This window comes from Dreissena polymorpha, chromosome 1, assembly GCF_020536995.1.
Source record: "Dreissena polymorpha isolate Duluth1 chromosome 1, UMN_Dpol_1.0, whole genome shotgun sequence".
Taxonomy (NCBI): Eukaryota; Metazoa; Mollusca; class Bivalvia; order Myida; family Dreissenidae; genus Dreissena; species Dreissena polymorpha.
In genome coordinates, this window is record NC_068355.1 from 135,918,197 (window position 1) to 135,944,759 (window position 26,563).

Sequence of the window (26,563 nt, forward strand, 5' to 3'; positions counted from 1 at the left end):
ATATCAATCACCGAGCGATTCCCTTGAGCTTTAACATTGACAGTTTTTTTCTAAAAGTAACACTCAAGGTGAAGCTCCAAGGAAAATGAAACCATTATTTTTATACCAGTATTTAACAATTACATACAAATTAATCGTTATACAAAAATAGCTAGTCATAGGTTGTGACATACAAATGTTTGTCAATACGTTAAAGGTGCTCTGATTTTTAGGTCCAGAATAACTCGTGTTATTGACTGGCATATCGATGTACAACTATTTTGAAAATGCACAGGTGTAAACAAATGCTAAAGATATATGACAAAACCAACTAATTCGTCTTAGTGTAGTAGTGTTATTCTCAATATGCTACACGTACTTCACATAACAGCGCATGTATCATTTTAGAGGGATTTATTCTGTTTAACTCAAGGCGCTTTAAATTGTAAACAACAGTGTAAAACAATATGGACTCGAGGAGGATAACTTATGTAAAATAAACGCGATCAGTTTTCTCTCGCTCTTAACAGTGACACGGATATTTGTGCTGAGGTATAAACAATCTAGATTGATAAAGTAATGTTGCATTAATGTTATTTCAAATAATATGACACAGTTTACAAATATAAAAATGAGCAGCTAATATAGTAAACATATTTTAACAAAATATAATCTGTTTCATAAACACTTCATTATCAACATCATAATTATTATAAAATGAAAATTGATTTACGTACGCGGAAGCAGACAATTTGTGATATTATTATGATTATTTGTGAGTAGAACTGCTTAAAAATAGAAATAATCTACATATATGTAAATAAGTGAGTCATCTGAAAAAAGTAATCAATTTAATTACAGCATTTGTTTCATTAACAAGTGATGAACTCGAAGATGTTTCTTCAATTGCTGTTTGCCCTGGGATTTGTCGGCAGCAGTTTTGCTTGTCGCTGCCTTCCAAAGACTCAGGATGAACGCTTCTGTGAAGGAAACTTCGGTAGGAAAGAAATTAGTATCCTATATTTGTATAGCAATATTTGTTTTTCATGAACCATTCCTTCTAAGGGAGGAATGTAAGTTTCCAGCGGTGAAAATATTTTTAGTTTATATATAATATTTATAAACATGTTACCTCACAGCTGCAATAATACAGTGTCCCTTTTAATAATTGGTTCAAACTGAAAGATTGAATATTTTGTAGTTTTTTATTTAACTACATGAGTCTGGGATACTACGTCCAGTTGTGCCAGACTATTCCTATTACTAATGTTGTCATGTTTGAGACGAGGCAAATGTAAAGGAAATTAATTTGTTCTTAGTATGCTTGGTTGTTGCCTATTAGTACTGATTAGGCACACACATTGCGTCGCGGATCAGTAAAATTATATACATGTACACCCGATGCCATATACGTTGTCTATTCATATGACACACACACACACACACTAAAATGGTTTATAAACAGTTTGTGGCTTTCTGAGAGAACATTGATAGCGAATCGTTTAGCCGGATCCAAAATCTTTATTTCTGGAATAAAATAATACTTATGGTGAATGTAAAACAATGTTGTGGATGTATGCACATTTCTAACCATAGAATCTGGCTTTTTAGACCATGCATTTCGGTTTTATCCTCAGATGCATGACGTTGATCTCTGGTTCGTACTATATGATGCTAAATAATCACATCTTTTAAGAAAAACAATCGTTGATATTTGTATTAAATCTTTTAAGTTCTTATGCTGTTGTTCTGGTGCATATACAATAGTAATCGAGCAATACAATTGCAATTACAACAAATTTGAATTATCTTGTATAACTTTGATACGTCAATTACTTTGCCATGAGGTTATTTTCTTTAACACCTATATACACCAGTGATTCATACTATGGAAGGAAATATCCGCCAGTCCATGCATGATGTTAAATGACATTCTCATTATAACTACTGTCGTATGCTTTCTGATACATGGTCTTTGCATTTTGTCTAGTTGCATTTGCTATGCAAACATTTCATCTCAATGTCGCAAGTTGATAAGTTTATACTTACTTCATATATATCTTTACTTCGTGTGTGTTATTGATAACTGCAGTTGAACTTTCGGAATTTGTATTAATGCTTATTCTAACGGCGTTTTTTGTTTTACTATGTGCATTTGGCTATGTTGCTACTAAATTTAACTAGCTGTTAATATCTTTGTGGATCTATTACTTCTTAAGTCGATTGCTAGTGCTTCTTTGATTAAGAATTAGTCTTTGGTATTGCATTCATCGCCATTATAAATAGTTCACAATCCGAAAGGGGGAACCAGTATCAAAAAACCTGATTCCAGCGCAAATTTCAGCGTAAATTACTATTGCCGGGAGATCCCTCTTAACATCAAAATCTCCGGTATCAACCGTGAAACATCGACTATTTCTGGAATCCTTCGTAAAAAGCGGTGATAGAGTAAAAAACTTACCCGTCGACATAATGCCTATCGTTTTGCTTGGATTCCCACTATCGAGACCTTATTCCTGTTGTAAACGCTTTGAGTAAAATGATGCAACGCTTTGAGAAAAATGATGCCCAGGTAAGTTCTACTTTTTGTGATTTATTTACGCTATAACATGAACTTAAAAGCTTCACGTGTCTCTGTTGTAACAAGTATCGCATGGGACTTTATTTGATTTTTACATCGCGTCAACAGTAGTTCATTTATATTGCAATGTCCGGCTCATTAGTGGTAGAGGAAGGCCCCAAGCTACCAGTGTGTAGCACAGAGATATATTAAGATCAACATAAAATAGCATATATAGATTAGAGTCACAAATTGATATCAGGGTGCGATACCCTAGCTCTTTCTATGAAATATCTATGACCTTTCCTTTTTCTTTATCGTGCTCTGTGCAAAGCACAGATAATTGCGCTACCCTCTGGGTTTCATACAAGTTCACCTCTAGTTGGGTTGGAAACTTGGAAATTGTCTCTGAGAAACCCACTGCCCTGACCGGGATTCGATTCATAGACTTTTGCCAGTTTTGGATTGGTGGTGAAGAGTAACATTTCTGGACAACAATGCATCAATCAACATCAGACACAAGTAGGCCTACTGGTTAGGTATATAGGTGGCAGACAAAAGAGTGATAGTATAAATTTGGAGAATTTGTTTCACAATTGGACACATACTATTTAATAAATGATATCCTTTATCTTTTCTCTTTAATAATTTGGTTTTTGAGTACACACCAATTTATATTTATTAATAATATTTGCCAGAGTTAATAGTCAAAAAGTAAATCTATCAATGCAATATTCAAAATGTGATCATGCAGTAATATATCACTTTGTTATGACCACACATTTATATCGTTATGGGAAAACAGGCTCAAATGAGTAAAGTGTTGTCCCAGATCACGGAGCGTATATATCTCATCTAGAGTCCGTGCCCAGATTAATGAGGCTAATCAGGAACGACACTTTCCACCTAATGCATTTTAGTAAGAAAAGACTTTCTTTTAACGAAAATACCATAAAAGCGGAAAATGTCATCCTAAAAAGCCTGTAAAGACTGCACATGCTAATCTGTGAAGACATTACACACATGCTTTAAGCTATGTTTTCTCAGAATGAGGCTTATTTATTTCTCAATTCATTTTGTTTGCATAAATGGTCTGTTTTTGAGTTACAACATGTTGTATTGCATATAATTGTGGTTATTATGAATGTTCCTGGGCAAGAAACACTATCCTAGCCTTGTGGTGGTTTGCAATGCAGGGATCATGACAAAATAACATAAAATCTCCATACACATTACAAGTATAGAATTGTAGCTGTATAGTGTTTTTAGTAACATTCTATCTTTACGTGTAGTTCAGTTATATTGCGATCCTCTAATTGGTGATGGAGTAAGATACCTATCACTATACAACTAGATCAAGTACTTGGGTAGAACGATGGTCCAAGAAAATTCTCTCTGCATTGGGATACGAAAAATTTTGGCTCAAATTCCGTGATTAGCAGAACAACATCGTTTAACTCTGCTTACTACCAACCTTTTTTTTCAAGTATTAAAGCCAGCTATGTACCACAGTCTGCACCTGGATACCTAACTACTGGTTAGGTATCCAGGTTGAAGAACAATGATTGATTACTATACGTTTGGAGAACTTATGTCACAATTAATAAATTCACTGGCTTTTTATGTGAAATAAAATGATTGATGGCTAATTCCTGATTGTAAATAAATATTCGACTTGTCAAAAAGCATACCTTAAGCCTATTGTGTAGAGTATAGTCAGTTCATTTGTTATTTTAGACTGAAACAAGAGCTGTGTTTGTGAAACACAATGCCACCTATTGCACCGCTTTGAAGCCATATATTTGACCTTTGACCTTGAAGGATAACCATGACCTTTCACCACTAAAAATGTGCAGCTCCATGAGATACACATGCATGCCGAATACCAAGTTGCTATCTTCAATATTGCAAAAGTTATGACCAAGTTTAAGTTATTGGACAGACACACACAATGACAGACAGACATACAGACAGACAGACAGACAGACAGACAGACAGACAGGCCAAAAACAATATACCTCCGATCATTCGATCCTGGGGCATAAAATGAGGTACTATGCCACATGTTAAAGTATTGTTACTTTGTCCCTTTAACATGAATAAAAGACTTTGAAGAGATGAGTAAATAAGTCATGTTCTTGTGTAAGTGTGAATGCATTCAAAAACCCATATGTCTGCTGTGTTGTTGCAGGTCCGGCTGTGTCCAATGTTGCTTGCCAAGGTTCTAAACATGCGTTCAGGGCGATGCTGATCTTCTAAAATGTTAAACCGGCTGATCCCTGGTGTCGTTTAAGGGCCTCCATCCAGCAATCATTCTAATGGTGGATTCAGGGCACCCGTTATGACCAAGGTGAGTGCATATCTTGTACGTGTGTTTGTTTTTAAAGTTTATGTGGTTTTGTCATGACAATGCGGCATTGAGTAAGGATCACCTAAGTAGGCATTCACTATACCAGTGCAATATCAGAACATCCGCATCCAGCTATTCTTGTGAAAACAATAATGTTATAATGCATCTATAGACCATCCCTTAATCATTTTACGAACGATTCCTCTACTATTAGTACATCTGATTTTGAATTTTCTTGTAGTTTTTTGGTTTATTTTGTCTTTAATAGTATATTTTACCACATTTCAAACAAGTTATAAACAATATATACCAGCTTGTTATCTTTGAGATTTTGATCACAAAAAATGTCTAATAGAGAAATTTACTTCAGAAGCTTATGCAAAAATGGGTCTTATGACATATCAGCGCGGTGCTGCAGATATGCCTCTGCCATCCGTACACTTTGATAAGGAGTCATAATATCCCCTTATGAGACCACGAAACCTTACGTGACTTTATGGCAGACAGGTAGGCAGATGCACAGGCTGGTCTGCAGTTTTTCTGGTCGCATCTGTTGAAGTTAGATTATAAGATCCATTCGCACGACAAGGCTCATAAACATTAATGTTCAACATTGTAGGACCTGGGTCTTGCTCAAAATGCAGTGATGGCAGTGAAGTGACCGACACCACATGGGTCTCTTTCTCATCAGATTTACCGCATCATGACTAATCACGGGTTTGGTGGAAAAGACTTCTCGTCTGCTTTTAAATTATTGCTCGATTAGAACAAGCAAAAAATGATAAATAACATCATTATGTACTATTATTATTTCCTAAATGTAAATACTAAATATCATGTAAATACACGAATGAACGTTTATTAGAAAACTATTGTTAATGATTTAAGAAATTTTAAAAATGATTTCAAAATGATTTTATTATAGATTATACAAGTTATTTTACACTTGAGGTACCGGGTAACGGGTAAAACAAAAACAACCTTTTCTTTGATATAACTTAAAATATAATTGTTGATTTTTACCTGGTGAAATATATTTTTTGGGTATAAAAAGCTTTTGTTCAGCCAGAAATGTCTTAGATAAAATAATATTTTTATGTAATTTTCACACTGTATAAAGGGTGTTTCAGCAGATAACCAGACATCAAACTGCGTGTCACCGGTTGTTACATCAGTATGAGTTTGTGTTTATTTTGTATGTACCAATATATTTTGAAGGAGTCGAAGAGGTACTGTAATTTTCTATCTTGATGACCAAAACACGTGCATTTTAAGAAAGAGCTTTATGACAGTGCCACTTCAAAAGTCTACATTTCGTTTCCATGATAGGTTGTGTTTTGAAATAGCATTTAAAATACTTGTACCTTTTAAAAGATGCAAATGGGAATGTTGTTTATGGTAGTTGTTGATTTGAATATGAATTGCTATGAATAGAATAGTGAGAACTGTATGTGCTTCTTTAGCATGGTATTGTTTATAATAAATACCAGTTTAATTTATCATTTAGTGTGTATGGCCTTTTAAAGTTTACATAAAATGCCAATTGTTTTATTCTTTTGGAAAGATGATTGCATCTTGTTGTAAATAATGAATAAATCTTTTTTATTTGAACAATTATGAGATTTTCAATAAATTGCAAACCAATATTGCTGCTCTTCATTGGATATATTTCTTAATAGTGCATTGCTTTAACATTTGAGTCTGGCTCTGGGAAAATTGGACTCAATGCATGTGCTCAAAATGTTTTCTCAGATTAGCCTGTACCGTCAGCACAGGATTATCAGGGACAACACTTTCCGCCAGAGACTTTTTTATCGAAACATTCCATTTAGGTAAAATTGCATCGCTGATTTGCCCTGATTAACACTTGACACACATGCATTAAGACCCATTTTCCCAGACCATGGCTCAATTATGTTGTTGCTGTGTGTCTTGTAATGACTGTGGATGAAGCCATCCATGATGAAATAGCGTGTCAACATAATCTAAATACAGAATAACATTTTTTACAATTTTATTAGGAAATATTTGTATTACATGGCATACTGGTTAAATAAATATTACGATGAAACACACATTACATAAACATCATCTGAAAACGAAATGATCTCTCTGGTCCTGTTGCTAGTGTATCCCACACATACTGCTTATGACTAGACATATGCAACTTTAACATGATCATACAATTGTTTTCAAAACAATCTATACACTGGTGCAATATAAGTTAAAAACCTACATATTCCTGTGAGATTGCACTACTGTCTGGTTATATGTAAATGCCTGGATGCACAATAAATAAACTGATTTATATTTGTTAATTGCATATACTTCATCATGGTTTTATAATTTGTGTAAAATAAATGCATAAAACCACAAAGAAATTAATACCCATCATTTTGTTAGCCAAACTTTTTTTTACACATGTTAACTTCTTTCATGTTAAAGAAGTAATATATATGAAAAACATTTTTAGTAGCAAATTATATTGTTGCTAGTGTTAACCTTTTACTTATAAAAGACATAGAATAAGTGTGGAAAAGCACATAACCTCATTAAATGCTTGAATTTAGGGTCCTGTCTTAACAAAGATCTGTGGACCACATAAGCTTATCTCGGACGACACTTCACACACATGCATACAGCCAATGTTCCCAGAACGCGGCTCAATTTGATTGAATACATGTACCAGGTCTACTTAACCAAGGCTGTTCACTGCAAACAAATTATAACTAATGTCAAAATATCAGCACAACAAAATAGAAAGGCAAGAATTTTTTACTAAAAAACTACACCATTGAAATCTAGCAAGAACATATCTGCTTACCAATCTACAAGATGTGTGAAAAAGATTCTTGTAAAATCATTGCAAGATTAGTAAAATAATGTGAAACAAATCAATTTCTCTAATATTATGTTGAGCTCAAGCATGTCAAATGCAAAAATGGAAAACATCAAATTGCTGCATGATTGAATAAACAGTTCAATATGTTCCAACTAGCAGAATATTTCTTATTAAGATTGGCCTTATTTTTTTCTAAATCTTAATAAAATACCACTTTAGATATTGGATACAGAGTAGCCAAAATTCTTAGCAATACAACACATAACACACTATATTATTATTATCAGAACATTAAGACTGGTCCCTGAAGGTTTTTCTTAAGCTGCTTGTAGCTCCAGTTAGTCTGATTCACCATTGTGCTAGTGTCTCTCCCTGGTAACGTCTAGCTCCTTCAACAGGTGGTCATTAGTTGTAACCAGGAACCTGCATTTACAGTAGGGAAGTGAATGCAATACATTTGTCTTGTTAAGGTTGAAATCATTCAATATTTAGCTTGATTTATGCAAGAGCTTAGGCCTTATTAAGAAACGTTAAGTATATTAAATTGTATAACTGATTATAGCTTAGTATAGTTATTATGCCCCCTTCGAAAAAGAGGGGGCATATTGTTTTGCACATGTAGGTCGGTCGGTAGGTCGGTCGGTCGGTCCGTCCACCGAATGGTTTCTAGGTCAAAGGTCAAAGTCACAATGACTTTAACCAGTAAAATGGTTTCCGGTTGATAACTCAAGAACGCTTACGCCTAGGATCATGAAACTTCATAGGTACATTGATCATGACTCACAGACAGCCCCTATTGATTTTCAGGTCACTAGGTCAAAGGTCAAGGTCACGGTGACTTGACACAGTAAAATGGTTTCCGGATGATAACTCATGAAAGCTTACGCCTATGATCATGAAACTTCATAGGTACATTGATCATGACTTGCAGATGACCCAGGTTGATTTCCAGGTCACTAGGTCAAAGGTCAAGGTCACTTTGACTCAAACAGTAAAATGGTTTCCGGATGATAACTCAATAAAGTTTACGCCTAGGATCATGAAACTTCATAGGTACATTGATCAAGACTCGCAGATGACCCCTATTGATCTTGAGGTCACTAGTTTACCTTGGATTTAAAAAACATTTTAATTCTATAACTGATACCAGCAGAGTTACCAGTATAACCTGTGCAGTTTGAGCCTGACTCAACTTGATACACATGTTAATTTTGTATACAGTACTTATACGTGCCGTGTTGTGGAATCTGATTTTCTGTATTGCAGCGATGTTTTTGCCCAATTGGAAAAAGGACAGGTACACTTGGGAATTATTTTTTTTTAATTCAAAAGTGTTTGAAATATCCTAAACTATGGAACTCATTCCATAAACCTTTTTAGATTTAGCTGCTAAAAGCATTTTTCCTCATCATTAATTATGTAGGGAGTTTCAAGAACAAATTGAAAGTACAGTAAGGTCTTGTAAACAATCATTAGGAAGTATTCAATAATAAATGACTTCTTTAAGTTTGCACAGTCAAATAAGATGTATATGCATGAATATTATGAAAAAATATAAATCTTTACATTAAAAAAGAATTAGTGTGGTATAGACTGTAGTTCCAAAATATCTAGCACAGGCCTCTTTAGTGATGCCTACCTGATTACATCTGGGTGTAATACATGTAGTCCAGTGCTGACACTGCCACAGTTCCTGTATTTGCATATCCATGCCTCCTTCTATTACTGACGGGTGCAAACATTGACTTTGCAGCACTATTGCTACTGACAGAGGTTATTGGTGCAGGTGCTGGTATTGTGTACTCCTGTCACATGTGTTGACATTCAACAAATCTGCTGCCTGCCTTAAAAGAGCAGCTGCTCTTTGCTGTTGGCTGATATCTGCAAATGTATTGATGTACATTATTTTTTTATTTATAAAAACAAGTCACCATTATGTAGTTACGATAATCATAGATTCATGAGGTAATAACTGTTACGTAGTCAGATATTACGCTTGATGATCTAAGTTGCTATACATTTTTCACAGAAATATGATTGTATCTGCTTTGCTCTTCTAAGTACCATCTTTATGGGAAATCTTCACCCCCCATTATCTTACATGTACTAACATCTTGATGTGTTTGTTTGTATGGTGTTTTTGACCATGTATTTAACTTACATCAAGGCAAAGATACACTTAATTATATGCTTCCTGGGTTTCACCAGTACTAGGCTAGGGCTCTGCATACTCGCCAGAGGAAACTCCCATGAAAACAATAAGCACCGCACATGAGGATCGAACCCAGGACCCCTGAGTTACAAACCGTAAACATTAACTGGGTCACTGAGCTACAAATTATAGATGCAAAGAAAAACAAGATCGATCTACCATTTAAGTATATACAAGAAAAATCTTCACTGAATGTGTCTGTTTGAAGACACCTGTTAGGTAACTGTTCAACACATACTGTGATCAACTCAAACCCATTTTGGTCAACTTATACCTGTTTTTTAGTCAACTGGTACCTATCCAAAGTCATCTCGTACCCAATATACAGAAACAGGTGTAAGATGGTCAACATATATTGATAATAGTATAAAACAGTATCCAAAATATCAACATGTGAAATGAAAAAGAAAAAACAATTAATTCCAGAAAACATAATTATTTTTGTTCGTAAATAAGGTAACTGTGCAAACTTATTTTCTCACATTGCTTTCCATTTTAATTAGCTCTTTGTATGAATTTCCATGCCGTATTGGGGATAAACTAGTAAAAAACAATTAAAAAGAATCATTTGAATAAGATACAATTTAACCAACCTAGGTATCAACCGATTTGATTAGATAAATGACAGTGTTACGAAGATATGCGATGAAAACAGAATAAAGTTAATAGTTAAATTCAAACAAGCCAACAGTTAGACGTTTTGATCATCGTAACCCACTTTCGTTACAATGATACTATGGGACGTTTAACGTGTTTACAAATGAAAACAAGATTACGTCCATTAACTTCAAATATATCGTCGAGTGACCCGAAATGACGCTGCCCTATTTCGACGCCATTTTTGTTTTGCCTCTGTTTGATACATAAGCGACATCCGTTGACGTCATACACTATCAGACTTTACGCTACAACGATTTTGCTAGAGCTGTTCATAGTAATGTGGAAAATAGCTGGTTCAAAGGTTAGTTATGGTTGATTGGTTTAAAATTAATGTATTTTTGTGTATTTTACGTAATGCAAAACTTTTGAACAACTTACTACAAATTTTCTTTGCAAATAAGACCGTTGGAAAATGCATCCGTATCGTCTGCAAAAGCTCACTATTTTCATTCACAAGTCACGTGACTGTCATGTGACAGAACATCGTATAAATAGACTAATTTTCACTCTGGAAAAGGTGTACGCGTTAAATGCGATATGAAGTCCGGATATTTTTTTTTGTTATGCTAAATAAAATTGTAACTAGCAAGTGTTCATGTTGGTAATTGCATGTCAGGTTTATTACTTATTTTCATTTATTACTATTTGTAGGTCCCACAAAAGAAGTACAGGTGCTATTCACCTACTTCCATTAACACAGCCTATGAAAAGGTGTTGCTGACAGGGGCCCATATTAGAACCACTGCCAGAGAGTATGGCATCCCAGAAGCCTCACTGCGACACAGGTTGAATGGCAGAGTAAATCCGGAGGCAACACATTCTGGACCACCACCTACATTATCTCAGGAGGAAGAGGCACACTTGACAGACCATCTAAAATTAATGGCAAGCTGTGGATATGGTTACAGTCGGGCAGAAGTTGTTGACATGGCCAGTGAATATGCGATATTTCTTGGAAAACGGGACAAGGAGCATCCGTTCACACTTAAGTGGTTCAGGCTGTTTATGAAACGATGGCCAGAGCTGAAAGTGTTGAAGCCTCGTGGGCTTGAGATTCAACGTGCCAAAGCCACCAACAAGGAATCCGTGTCAGTATATTATACTGAACTGGGCAACATCATGGACAAGTATGATCTAAAGCATAAGCCAGAACGGATATACAATGTTGATGAGAAAGGTTTGTCCACTTCCCATAAACCCCCTTCAGTGGTTGCAAGCTGCGAATCTCAGCCACAAGCAGTCACATCTGGTTCAAGAACCCTCATCACAGTCATTGGTTGCGGAAATGCCATGGGTAACAGTGTTCCACCATTCTTTGTATTTCCAGGGTTACGGATGAAGTCAGAATTATTAGATGGTGGTGGTCATGGAGTTGATGGTACAGTCACTGAGTCCGGGTGGAGTAATAGTGCTGTGTTCAAAAGGTACCTTGAGCAACACCTGCTAAAATACTTACCTGAACGTTGTCTGGACAATCCTGTTCTGATTCTCTATGATGGCCATAAATCTCACATTAATTTGGGGTTGATTGATTGGGCCAAGTCACAGAACATAATCCTGTTTGTTCTGCCAGCACACACGAGCCATGTTTTGCAGCCTCTAGATGTTGGTTGTTTTGGGCCATTCGAAAGGATCTACAGCTCTGTGTGTCACAAGTTCATGCGCGACAACTGTGGGCAAAGTATAACACGTTTCAATGTGTGTGCACTTGGAAGCAAGGCATATTCGCAAGCACTGTCACCAAATAATTTACAGGCATCCTTTCGCAGAACTGGCATCTACCCATATGATCCAAATGCTATAGATTCCTCAGTGTTCAAGCCATCAGAAGCCCTTCAACAAGAAACCAGTTCTCTTCAATCAATCATCCAACCCTCAGAAACGGAAGTCTCCCAATTTTTCTGCAATAAAGAAGCAAACATCATATCCAAGAAACAAGCAACAAAAAAGAGGAAATACCTAAGTTCAGTGGTCAGTGGAAAGCCAATTACTGAGGATGTAATTATTCAAAAAATTCAGGATCATGAAGAGGGAAGAAATAAAAAGACAAAGACCCAGAAGTTGACCGTACAACCTGGACCATCTGGAACAGTTAAGGCAGTGTCACCTGTCCCTGCTTTACCGGCAGATGAATCATCAGGGGATGAGGATGAAACAGAGGTGTGCTGTGTATGCAGCCTATTCACACCCAGTGCTGTACGGCAGAGTTCTTCACTGGTCTTTGTGAAATGGGTGCAGTGTTCTGCGTGTGGACACTGGGTTCATCTCATTTATTGTACTAAACTCCGGGTTGTAAGGAGAGGTGATATCTTCATGTGTCCTCACTGTGTTGGTGAAGAGTAACTTGAACTTGTTGAAAACTTGTTATAATTGACATGAATAAAATTCAATAAAATTAAAAACCTCAATTGATTTCATTAATTTCAGATCCAGGTTGCTTTAACAGTGAAACAAATGTAAGTACAACAATCCTGAGTTAATGTTTCATGCATTCAGTCTCCACAGGAGTGATGTTTACATTGAAATCAGATAACCAATCAGATGCGTCGTTACCGGGCACTCTCAACAAGATGGCCGCCGTTACAGTAGACTTAGCAGGTGTAATTTATCAACAAATTTTGGTTAATAACACAATCAATTGAAATTAAATTGTGTAAATAAAAGGTAAATTTGATATTAAATAACAATATTAATAACCTAATCCCTATTTTGAGCAACAAAACTTTAACCGACTGCTTAGATGCGTCGAAAGTGGGCACTCGAGGATACCTCAATCACAAACCAAATGACAACTCAACGTTCGAAATGGGGATTACAATCGTATGCAATTTACCTAATAAAAAAGTACGTTAAACAAGTAACCTTTACCTGAATAAGAACAGTGAAACATACGTTCGAAACGACGCGGTAGAGTAATTCATCTGGTAGATGTATAATACAGCACCGTTCTAAATATTAACCTTTTACGAAAACCACCGTTAACGACCGACAACTCTGGTTCTCCGTCGTGTCAATCTGAACGCATCGGACAGTGGGCTACACCACACCATCTCTCTGATGTACGTAGGCGGCCGTCATATTGGATTTGGAACTACTTTAGAAAACAAGATGGCGGCCCCCTCGTAAAAAGGAAAAATTAAAATGTGTGTTTTAGCTCGTCTTTTTCAAGATAACAGTTAAGTAATAATTTAATGTAGATCTGTGAATTCACACAACGTACTTAAAAACTTGTTAAAATTTAAAGATGCCATTACTGACATTCTGATAGGAGTACTTACAGTATTGACATCGAGTAAATTTATAAATTAAATCGACTGTTTTCGTTATATTTTGTGAGATACGAGGATTGCTTACATAAACTTGATAAAGTATGAAACACATCACTCATTGTATGAGTATGGATGGCCGAGTGGTCTAAACGGTAGACTTTTACTCCATGGGGTCAATGGTTCAAGCCCATTTGATGGTTACTTTTATATTTGTATTCAATTTTATTCTTGTTTTTTTATTGCAGCTTTTTAGATCCAATGTTTGCATTTATCAATATAGCAGAGTCTGCAATGAAAAAAAATAATTTGGGGAGTTCTTATGTTATAGTTAGATTTTGTGACTTATCAATTTAAAGTATTAAATAACAAACTTCAATTCATGTCTAATCTGTGAAAACGTCCCTTTGAACTTGCTAGTTTTCCTCTTACATGCCCTTGTATTTAAAGATAGAATACTTTCCTCTCCTGAGGAAAGAGGTATGGGTTTGAATCCCATCGGGGGCTTCAGAGGATGATTCATTTGAGGGTGATTCATTTTGAGACACATGTTAATATTTGCTTTAATGTATCCCAAAATTAACCTAATATTAAATATATAACTGTGAGAGATAATTCAAAATTATGTTTGTTTCTGTATACATTGTGATCCATGGACATGAACATTCAGTTATGCAAGAAACATGTATGATTTGAGGAAAGAATACGACAGCAAACTTAGAATGGACATTCATTTTAGATTGTTAAGTAACTAAAACTATAAATGTTGTTAAGCTTGTGTATGCCGTCCTTGCTTCTGGACAGCAGAACAGTTAAGGCATAAATGATTACTCTTTTTCTTTAGAATCAACATTGATGCATTATAACTTAGGCCAAAACAAAATAATGCTGTGGTAACGGTTACCCGACCGAGCCTATTATTTTGCTGCGACCCTACAACATTTTATTCAAAATTAAAAGCCAAAAGAAAAAAATCGCGGTAAAATTAAAACTATAGCCTACAGGACTCCGGAGGAACGGTTTTTAGCCACGCCGACTTTTTTAACGGAGAGCGTTTTACGAGCGCACTGTTAGCCTCGTCCGGTGAGCCTCGCGCTGTCGTTCGCCATTTCACCCATTTGCAAAAGCATTGAGAATTCGGCTCAAGAAAAATCTGATTTGCGAAAATGCTAAAATCTCGTAAAATTTCAATGAAAACATCCGCCATTTAAATACATACTGGTTTACGATATTTTCTCTTTTTATCAATGAAAGTGTTCGCAATTTCAACAAAAAACGAAAACCAGTCTGCACCAGAGCATTCGACATCGCTTGACCATACTGTTATTGAAATGAACGTGGTAGCTGGCCAATCAGCATTGAGTTTGCTCACAAATAATATTGGGTCATTCATGCGCAGACACTGTATACTCGGAATACACAGTTGATACTGTCGTCCGCAAACAATATAGCGGCCGATGGCAAACGTCGTATTTAAAGATAAACAAATGAAAAGAAGCGTAATAATAAACAAATTATTTTTAAGCTGATCACTGTACACCTTTCTCCTGACTATAAATCCATCGATTAAAGGATGATAATTAAATAATTAGTTCTATATCGATGATGTTACACCTTTCTGCCGATTAACGTTTGAAATTAAAAGGTGATAATTAAGTTGTTTTTACCCACAAAATGTGTTAGTGTAAAGCAATTTATCAACCCAATTCGATATTTGCCAGGTTTCTGGTTTTCATTTTCTGCTGTCAAAAACGATATGCACATTCTATTTTATGTGCAAAACGCGTACAATTTTTCGGACTGTCGTTTTCGGATACATTATGTTTTTCGTCCATTATAATTTATTTTCGAAGTTCTTTATAGAAGAAATAGAATGACGAATACACATGCAGTGATACGACGGTGTGGTTTATACTATTTCGAATTGTATTCACCTGAAAATACAATTGGAAAGACTATAAAAAAGCACAATTAGTATGGGCTTTTGATGGGGTGGAGGGGCACTGCCCTTAATTCCTGTTGAGTTCCTGCGGCTGCGGTTCCAATACCCCCAGCCTTATTCTCAGGATTTCAAATTTAGGACCATCGACACCACTATTAAATGTACATCTTTAAAATAACATATGTTTGTACTTTGACAAGTAACATACTAATTATTTCTATATTGAAAACTGTATGTTATACTATGATATGTAATATGCCCTTGTTTTCATTACAAAGAAATATAAGCAAGTTGAAAGTATTTATATATAATTATTTCAAAACCAGCTTTTGCGCACCGAAAGACGGAAACAAGTTGGCTCAGAGAAATTTTGGGCCAGCCCTAGTTCACTCACTCCGACTCATCGGGGAGGCGCTTTGCGTATTAAATGCATAGAGCTTCTGCGACACAATTTAGAAATCATCTTCTTCGTCAATTTTATTTAATGTTTTACATAAAAAGTGCGACCATTCTCCCGAGTTCAGGGCTTTTAAAGCCTTCAGTTTAGGTATGACTATCAAAAAGGTGTTCGCCTTAGTAATTAAGCTATGTTTTTCAAAGTATTTTCGGGATATTATTCATTAACATTTACAGTATTTTTCTCTATATAAAAAGGTTTCTGAAGTTTCTTTTTGATATGGATAAAAAGTCAATGCAAGGCTAGAGCCAAGTTGAAGCCATGTATTGGCCATTCATCCTTATCAGCAGTTAAATGGTTTTTGTGCTAGATTGCCTATGTATGTATTGGAAAAAGCCGTTCAACATAATAAAATAAAATAAAAAAATAAAATGTTTTTCCTACCTACCTACCCTAATATTTTTTGGCCCGTAACCTGAACCACAACATTATTTTGTTTTGGCCTTAAGCAAAGTTGAACTTTTTAAAAACTCGATGAATTGGGAACTGAATTTTTCATGTTCGTTGCTTGCAATTTACCGGTACTGAACATAATGTTACTAGTGAACAAATGCCTTCTCTCTTTACACTTTACAGGGAGATGGTGTTTTTCATAAATATCCAGGTTAATTTGTATAAATACCGGGTAAGACCTCGTAACATATTTATATACATGTTAGCAATACATTTATAATGATGACATTATGTGTTTCACTGTAAATTTACAGAGAAAATTTACTACAGCCGCATGTCACCAGAGTTGTTAAAAGGGCATTTAAACAGTATTGTCCCTGACTTTTACCCATTTTGATATATTCTTATAAACAAGAGGGCCACGATGGCCTTGTATCACTGACTCCACTGCTGAAAAAATGCTGAAACAAATATTCTCAGCATGTGCAAATACTTAAATATAGGCCCTATTTAAGCACATAAACACTTTTGTGACCCCCTGGGCTGGGTTAAATTTAACCCCAGGGGCATAATTTGAGCAAACTTTGTAGAGGACTACTATAGCTCACTACTTACAAAATGTGGTAGCCCTTGGTCCTAGAGTTAAGGATAAGAAAATGTTAACAGTTTTCACAAAATAAGCCAGATATAAGCGTATATAATGTTCAATTTTGTGACCTGCGGGTCAGGGTCAAATTTGACCCAAAGGTCATAATTTGAACAAACTTGGTAGAGGACTATAAGATGTTACTGCATACCAAATTTGGAAGCCGTAGTCCGAATGGTTTCGACAAGAAGATTTTTAAAGATTTCACAAAATAGGCGCTTTATTAGCGTTTATTCAATTTTGTAACCCCCGGGGCAGGGTCAAAGTTCACCCCAGAGGCATTATTAGAACAAATTTGGTAGAGGTTTATTAGATGCCACTACATACCAAATTTGGTAGCCCTAGGCCCAATGGTTATAAACAAAAAGATTTTTAAAGTTTTCACAAAATAGGCCCCATATAAGCGTATGTTCAGTTTTGTGACTCCCCAGGCTGGGTCAAATTTGACCCAAGGGGCATATTTTGAACAAACTTGGTAGAAAACTATTAGATGTCACTACATACCAAATTTGGTAGCCCTATGCCTTATGGTTAAGGACAAGAAGATGTTTAAAGTGTTCACAAAATAGGCACTATATAAGCATATAATCAATTTTGTGGGCCCCAGGGCAGGGTCAAATTTGACCCCTGGGGCATAATTTGAACATACTGAGTAGAGGACTATACAATGTCACTGCATACCAAATTGTGTAGCCCTAGGCCTAATGGTTATGGACAAGATTTTTTTTTAAGTTTTCACAAAATAGGCATTATATAAGCATATGTTCAATTTTGTGACCCCCGGGGCAGGGTCAAATTTGACCCCAGGGATAAAATTTGAACAAATTTGGTAGAGGACTGTTAGATGTCACTACATACCAAATCTGATAGCCCTAGGCCAGATGGGTATGGAAAAGAATATATTTGAAGTTTTCACAAAATAGGCCTTATATAAGCATATGTTCAATTTTGTGACCCACCGGGGCAGGGTCAAATTTGACCCCAGGGATAAAATTTGAACAAATTTGGTAGAGAACTATAAGATATCACTACATACCAAATTTGGTAGCCCTATGCCCAATATTTATGGACAAGAAGTTTTTAAAGTTTTCACAAAAAAGGCTCCATATAAGCATATGTTCAATTTTGTGACCCCCAGGGCAGGGTCAAATTTGACCCCAAGGACATAATTTGAACAAACTTGGTAGAGGACTATAAGATGTCACTACATACCAAATTTGGTAGCCCTAGGCCCAATGGTTAGGACAATTAGATTTTGAAAGTTTACATAAAATAGGTCTTAAATAAGCAATTTTCAATTTTGTGACCCCCGGGGCAGGGTCAAATTTGACCCAGGGGCATAATTTGAACAAATTTGGCCAGTGGAGATAAAAACTGATTCTTTGTTTAGCGTGCAAAGGGGATGGAGGAACATTTGTTGGTGCCTTTTAAAAAAGTTGTTTCATTGTGTGGAAAATTGAGTTAAAAAATGTATACACAATGCCTAATATGTGGCAAATTCCAACAATGTCTGTGTTTTTTTCGTGTAAAAACAAGAGATGTGTTTGTCAGAAACATAATGCCCCCAACTGCGCCGCTTTGAAGCCGTATATTTGACCTTTAAGGATGACCTTGACCTTTCATCACTCAAAATGTGCAGCTCCATGCGATACACATGTATGCCAAATATCAAGTTGCTATCTTCAATATTGCAAAAGTTATAGAAAATGTTTAAGTTTTCGGACAGACAGTTAGCACATATAAGATGGTTTTACAAATTCACTGAGTGTAAACATTGGGCACTTATATAGCTCAAAGTGACCGGGAAACAAATTCATGTGTTCTGATTTACATACATGTATTTACACTTGCAAAATTCAAAGTAAAGAATGGTAATTATTGTTCTCTTATTGCCAACAACTGCATAAATCTTAACATTGTAAACTGGTTGTTTTGTCTTTATTACTACTTTTGTACATTCTTTTGTATTGCCCTCTTTATATTAACTTTCAACATACATATTATATCCAGTTATTGTAAAAATCAGATGTTCTGTGATGTAAATGTGTAGGGTTCTTGTAACTTGTCACACCCATTTCCATTTCAAAATGCCTTAACACTGATATAGGATATTAGTGATTTTTTATTATTGTATTTATGTAAACTTATTCTTTATGCTGATGAAAGTGTCATCCTTTATTTTCACAAAGATTCTAGTATCATCAGTAGTATTTGTGTAAAGAACTTGAAAATTGTATTAAATGGTTAGTGGATAACAAATTGTCTTTACGCCTTGGAAAAACTGATTGTATAGTGTTTGGTTCCAAAAGGAAATTATCTAAACTTCATAATTTTAATGTAAAATGTAATGATCACACTATTGTTTCCCAATCATCTGTTGAACACCTTGGTTCAATATTCGACACTGATATTTCTGCTACATCTATTGTTAATAATATTATTAAAAAGGTGAACTCAAGAAAAAGATTCTTCAGGGGCATAGCTAGCATTTTTTGAGCTGTTTAACCTGAATATGTTACATAAAAACGGGGTGGGTGTGCGGGGGTCCTCCCCCGGAAATTGTTTAAATCCTATAACGCCTGTGGTGAGATTTAAAGCATATCTAGACAAATAATAAGGTAAAAAAATATAAGACTTTGGTCTGTATTTCTTTGATATTTTACTGTTTTATCTCAATGTCAGAGAACTAAATTTTACTGTATTATCTTTATACCAGAGAACTAAATTTTAAAACAATATGGAACAGAGAAACATTTAAAATTGTAACACTCACTTATTCACAAGTCAAATTTTGACCTCTTCATAGTACAATGGTTTTAGTAAACAGTTAATAAATAGATTACAAGTTGTACAGAATAAAATTGTTAAATTTATTCATGGATATGACTCTAGAACATCTTTGAAAGTAAAAGATTTTAGTAGTATTGGTTGGTTAAATGTTCAACACAGAGTTAAGCAATTAACATTCAACCATGTTTATAAAATTGTTAACAAGAAATGTCCTTCTAACATGACCTTTTTTGTATAATAATTTTAGTTTAGTGTCTGATATACATAGTGATAACAGTAGACATAGTAAAGATAACTTTTATTTACCTCAATGTCCTCAAGTGAATGGTTTTACCAGCACTACTTTTTATTATAAACGATCAAAGACTGGAATTGTTTACCTGCTGATGTAAAAAGCGTTATAAAAGAATAAATATGAATTTGAAAAAAAAGTGAAAACTTCTCTCGCAAACAATATGATTGAAATTGAAAGAAGATGCTGGTTTTATTTGTTACTAGTAGTCTTATTGTTTAAATTAATGTTTTATGTGATTGGTTTGTATAAATAAATAAATAAATAAATAAATATATATATATATATATATATCTATATATATATATATATATATATATATATATATATATATATATATATATATATCTATATATATATATATATCTATATATATATATATATATATATACATATATATATAACCGGTATATATAGTACTGTTGTTCAAATAAGTCATCAATAAAGTATTTGTATGTACATTTAAATGTGATGACAAGATAGTAGTAAACATTGTGTAACTAATGCTCTCTAATAATATATGCTAATTACTATTTGATCTCAAGACTATAGTCTCAAGTTTAAATTAATGATATTTTTATGCATATTAATGCCACCATTTTTGTACATTTTCCACCGATCTATAGGGCCCCATTGGAAATAAGTTGCAAACCTTTCATGGGACATCCTGTGGTATATATATCATCTCTTGATTTCAACATCTTGTAACTACTTGTTATTTCAGATCTCTGCCAAATACACTGACTATTTACTTGTAACTGAATTTAAATGATTAACTTTGACTGTGATATTCAAAATGCATTGTGATCCAAAACCTGTGATAATTGTTTTCCAATTGCTAAATGTTGTAAATTGACAGTATTGTATGATCTGTACTTGTATGATATATATATACATATGCAAAAATAAATCAATATTTAGAAAAGTGTGACTGACACTGTTTTCAGACATATTACAGTTAAATTACTTCATGTCAGTTATGGCAGTCAGGGATGGAAAATATCTTTTTACAATTGTTGCCTGCACTGTCGACCATATTTAGTGTTTTGTTTCCCATCTAAAGAGTACCGACCCAAAACCATGGGCATGCCTGTGATATGTATCTTAAATTGTCTTAAAAGATAAATACTATATAATTTAACAACACCACTGCTCAGTTTTAACATTTCCAATACAGTATGTCTTATTTTGAGAGGCCATTCTGAATTGAGTTCATTTCCAAGGGCAAAGTAAATATATTAATATTACCAAACTGAACATTGTTACACTGTCCCTAATTTTAATGGCACTGGATTGTTTAAGGCTTTGAAAAGCTAGTTGCCTGGCCGGGATAACAACATCTGGAATTAAAATGCCTAGGATAAAATATAAACAATATCTGCCAGAAGTACTGTATGGTTGCCATCATCAAATGTACAGAAAGAATTGTTTTTCAAATTCAATCAAGCCCCACTCATTCCATTCCATGAAACCTTTCAGGTGTCTCAATACTGATAATAGCCCCACTGAGGGCCGTATGGCTATGGTCCATATACAGTTTGTGACTGCCTGGCTGGTCACTATAATGCCATTGGGACCAACGTGGAGTTCACTATTTCTTATATTACACCGAAGAGTTTTCTCTGTACCACTGTACAGTGTTGTACGATTGTTTATGGTATAGAACATAAACATATTGATTAAATCTCAAAGTTTGTCGCCTGCAGCCGAACATCAGCAATGTTGCAATGAATATATTTTAAGAAATACTGATTCTTTTAAGTTTGAATAATGTTGTTGTTTTCACTTCAATCAACAACTAATTGGTTTTCTTAACATTTTATTAAAAATTTAATATTTTGCATGCAATAATATCTTATTTTAAACAATAACATTAATAAATATTCTATTATATTGCTCCTTAAAGATATTGGTCCTTGTATATGTAGATTATCGGTTGATTAAGTGCAAGTTTATTGGTGTGTAACCCGAACTATATTTTCGGTGTAATATCTTCCGCCTAGAGGCGTTAGACATAGCCTTCCACCAAATACACCCGAGAGACGATCGCCGTTATGGCGGAATTGTCCGAGGAGTCCCGATTGCCGTCGTGTATGAATTCAGTATTACTAATGCATTCGTCTTTATGCATTCGGCATTCGGCTTACTTCATGTGAGCTGCTGCCTTATGCTTTTTCGTTTCGCTTAGTAGAACTTACAAAAAATGCCATTTTCTAGCAATACTAAGTATTGAAATGATAATATTTCAGGAACAAGAAGATAGCCACATGAACAATTTAACAGAAATAATTCATTTGTCATTTCCTCGGGAGAATACATGGTTAACATACATCGAGTAAACATTAAAAAGAAGTATGCAAGCAATATTTCACTAACTGATAGAAAGAAGCATAAAGACGCAAGGAAGACGCAGTTATTTCATAACAAATAAAATAAAACAAAATGCAATTGTAATTTAGCAGTATGCAATTGTCATTTAGCAGTATGCGATGGCATTTGGCAATATGTAATTGTCATTTGGTAACATGAATGGACTGGCGGATATTGCCTTCCATATCATACTGGGCAAGGTTATTCACAGTCAGTTTATTCAAGAGGCCTAAACCCCCATTGCTATGCATAGACATTTCCAAGACGGTGACCGCAGTTTGTGTTGTGATGTATGTTTCGTCCTGTATTCAATTGACAATTGGTCAATTATTTCAAATGCAAGACTAGCGTGAGTTGCAACTTTTTATCTTAATAATGTATCTGGAGTTTAAGTATTTCTATATACTGATACTTTACTTTTATTTTACGATTAATGTGCGTATATGTAAGAAATAATATTTTTCTATCATGGTTTGTTGTCGAATAGCTCACAGTAAGGAGTATAGATGCGTAGGAATTAAATCACAAGTGCAACATAATGTTATGTGTAACATAACGCACAAAAACGCACATTTGGGGCATTGTTGGATTTATGTAATGATCGAAATTTGTACTGAATTTCACACAATCTTAAATAGGCAGCCACCTGGATCAACAAATCAATAGCCACGGTTAATAAGTACCGGGCAGGATTATTTGCTTACCTTTTGTGTCAATCGTCGGTCATTTCCGTATGTATTCGTTATGTGTCCGTTGCATTCGTCATAGACATGTGACTTTACACAGCCAATCAGAATTGTAAACGTAACAATTATCAAAGCTTTTGTTTTTAATATCTATATTGATAAAGCAGTCTTACTTGGGCAGTCGAGGATAGCAGACGTATTATTGCTTACTTTGGCGGGCTGGGCCCGTTGCGGGCTTCGCATGTATCTTGTAGTTGACAAACAGTTTGAAAACGTTGTGTTGTGTTAATAAGCAGAAATAAACGCAATGAAATCAGAAATGGACTTTGTCTATGTTTAAGTATGTGTTATGGTACATTTGATAACACGCATATATACTCTTTACTGTGGGTTATTCGACAACAAACCATCATAGAAAATTATTATTTCGATTCTAATACGATTCTGATTGATTTGGTTCAAGCTTTTTGACGTGAACTATATTTTTAAATACTCCGCCCTTCTTTGTAAATTCACTATTAAGTGACGTTATTGAATTGTACAAACATATGAGGTCGTTTTCATTCATAAATATTTGCAAATGACGTCACTTTCATTGAGAACAAAAATCGTAGAAACTAAATGACGTCACGTTTATTGATGATACTGAAGAGCTTGCATGCCTTAAATGTTTTCTTAATTACGTTTCCTAAGAAATAACATTCTTTGTAGGCGTGGTCATGCCACTTATCACCAAATATACAATTTGTTGTTTCATAACATTTATATACATTCTACATTTATTACATTTCTTTTAGAGTGGGTTTTAGCACGTGCATTTTACTGCAATATTTTTTTTTATTTATTCGGAACTATTTTCGAAACTTTAAGCTCCGCCCATAATTATTGCAGAATAACCCACACTTGATTTCCTTCTTTGTCAATAGAATACACGTTCGCGTGTAGTGTTAGAATAATGAACAATGTTTATCAAATACGATAACCTGTTTAACCGCTAATGTGATAAACTTTAATCCAATACAAACACATAAAATTTGGTTTACAAAAAATTTATAACATGTAACAGCAAAATGAATTGATGTTAAAATACATATAGATGTTTCGTTTTGTTCTGTTTAGCTGCAATCATCTACGTAGAAGGAAGAGATGTGGTCGGCCTTGAAAGGGTGTACAACATTGACATAATCGCGATATTGAGAGGAAACGTATTATCACGTTAATTAAATTGTAGCACACCTGAGTACAGCATACTCATTATAAGCTTTTGTGATCTCCTTTTTGTGCGTCGTCCGTCGTCAGCATTAAAATTGTAACAGTCTAAATGCCACATGTATTATTCGATCTTCATGAAAATGATCAGAAGAGTTATTCAAATGATATAGGGACCGAATTTGAAGCTTGGTCACGTGAGATCAAAAACTTGCTCACTAGGTCAAATTTAAAAACCTTGTAAACACTCTAAAGGTCCAATTCATGACTCTTGGTCAGAATATTTATTGTTATGATATCTAAACTGAGGTTGAATATGGCTTTGGTTCGTTGAAAAACATAACTGCGAGGGTATCGGGGCAATTTTCCTTAAACGGCTATCGTAAATTCTTGTTAACACTATATAATTATCATTTTCTTCCAATCTTCATAACACATGGACATGAAAGGTGTTCTCATGATATCTAGACCGAGTTCGAAACTCGAAATGGTTCCAGTCTGTTGATAAAGATGGCCGCAAGCGGCAAGGTCAGTTGTCTTAATATTGCTCTAGTGAACCTTGTTAACACTCTAGAAGTCACGTCTATCAATAATGTATTCGGGTCTCAGGTGTCCTCTTGTTTTATTTAAAGGCTAAATACGTAATAAGTCGTATCGCCTTTACGATACTTTAGTTGAAATAAGATTGTTACCGTTGTTAATCACCTTATTGTATATAAAATAATCAACAACACAGCTGCTACTGCTTCATATAAAACATCGTTATTTTGTTGTGGTTACACTGTCAGCCAAAAGCATTCTACATGTATCAAGAGCGCGGCGAATGCATTTCTTTATGTAACCTCTAGCAATAGAACAGTTCACGTGGTGCTTATTCTTCTACTTGTTTATATGGGTAATATTCTAGCTTCGTTTTTGAGACCGCATATGTTTGCATAATCAAATTGACAATGTATCAAAATGTTACCGTTTAAATATTGAGCCTGTAATATAACATTATTTTTAAAATTTAAGAATGTACTTTTGATATAATAAGAATATATTTATACAATAATTCACTGCAGAACTGGGCCGGACGTCTATAATCGACCCGCTGACGACATAACGGCCCGAGGGCCTTTAACCCTAGGACAATTAAGCGGCTTGGGTCGATGATAGACGTCCTGTCCGCTCGCGAGGTCATTTTGTCACTATTTTTAGTAACGATATGTAATATATACGCACTTGCTCTTAAAGAATGCGTGCGCTTCTATATTAGTTATATATTGAATATTTAAACAATGCAGATGGCTAATGAGGAAATAACGTAAATATAAACCGAATAATGTTGTTGTTTTTTGTAAAAATAATTAATATGATAGCAGGAGACAGTATCTACATCACACCAATTAAAGTCAAGTTATGATTTAGAATGTAAAGACAAGTCTATATAATACTTTCGACGACATATTTAATTGTTCGTGGTGCAGTTTAATTATTGTATTATTGAGTCTATATTATTTAATTTTCAAGCAGATTATTACATATTTAGTGATCAGTTTTAAATTCTTCTTTCGTATTTCACCTTAGATGCAACAAGCGGACGAGCGACATCTGAAAGGTGCCACACATAGTTGTGGGGTTACCTTTGAAGTTAACAAGTACTACGTTATTTCGGGTAATTGAGTTTTACTTAAAATTTGCTAGTCCTTGTACAACTCTACTCATTTCTTTATCACGTGGTTTGATTAGTATAAATCAAATTCGCAAACTGAATTTTTGGTGAAGCAAACATGCTTATACAATCTTTAATTTTCAGTACCGATCTATGACGTTTTGCACCTTATTGGTCGCGATAGGCGCTAGTCCAGTTCCGTAACATCAACCTAGATTTAGTCGTGAGCTTGAGATATTATTATTCGTTCTAAAA

The 26,563-nt window shown here is 34.7% G+C and overlaps 1 protein-coding gene and 3 long non-coding RNA genes across 4 annotated transcripts; 3 read left to right on the forward strand and 1 right to left on the reverse strand.

Moving 5' to 3' along the window:
* Positions 1 to 391: 391 nt before the first annotated feature.
* LOC127851219 (uncharacterized) lies at positions 392 to 26,312 on the forward strand. The gene is made up of 4 exons (XR_008035700.1): positions 392 to 531; positions 860 to 976; positions 24,565 to 24,650; positions 26,224 to 26,312. It is a non-coding gene; the product is annotated as an uncharacterized LOC127851219 (long non-coding RNA).
* Positions 2,361 to 6,535, forward strand: LOC127851236 (uncharacterized). Its single transcript, XR_008035709.1, has 3 exons — positions 2,361 to 2,551; positions 4,731 to 4,889; positions 5,509 to 6,535. It is a non-coding gene; the product is annotated as an uncharacterized LOC127851236 (long non-coding RNA).
* Positions 6,887 to 13,576, reverse strand: LOC127851228 (uncharacterized). Its single transcript, XR_008035706.1, has 3 exons — positions 13,472 to 13,576; positions 9,371 to 9,612; positions 6,887 to 8,154 (listed from the first exon to the last, which is right to left on the reverse strand). It is a non-coding gene; the product is annotated as an uncharacterized LOC127851228 (long non-coding RNA).
* Positions 10,743 to 13,011, forward strand: LOC127851139 (uncharacterized). The gene is made up of 2 exons (XM_052384721.1): positions 10,743 to 10,904; positions 11,255 to 13,011. Exons 1-2 carry the CDS (start codon positions 10,881 to 10,883, stop codon positions 12,944 to 12,946), a joined length of 1,716 nt encoding a protein of 571 aa, XP_052240681.1. The 5' UTR covers positions 10,743 to 10,880; the 3' UTR covers positions 12,947 to 13,011.
* Positions 26,313 to 26,563: the final 251 nt, after the last annotated feature.

Bases quoted from the DNA above. Each gene is read 5' to 3' on its own strand.
- LOC127851139 (XM_052384721.1), top strand. From the start codon at position 10,881: ATGTGGAAAATAGCTGGTTCAAAG. The intron at 10,905-11,254 runs GTTAGTTATGGT...TACTATTTGTAG, and splicing joins GGAAAATAGCTGGTTCAAAG to GTCCCACAAAAGAAGTACAG.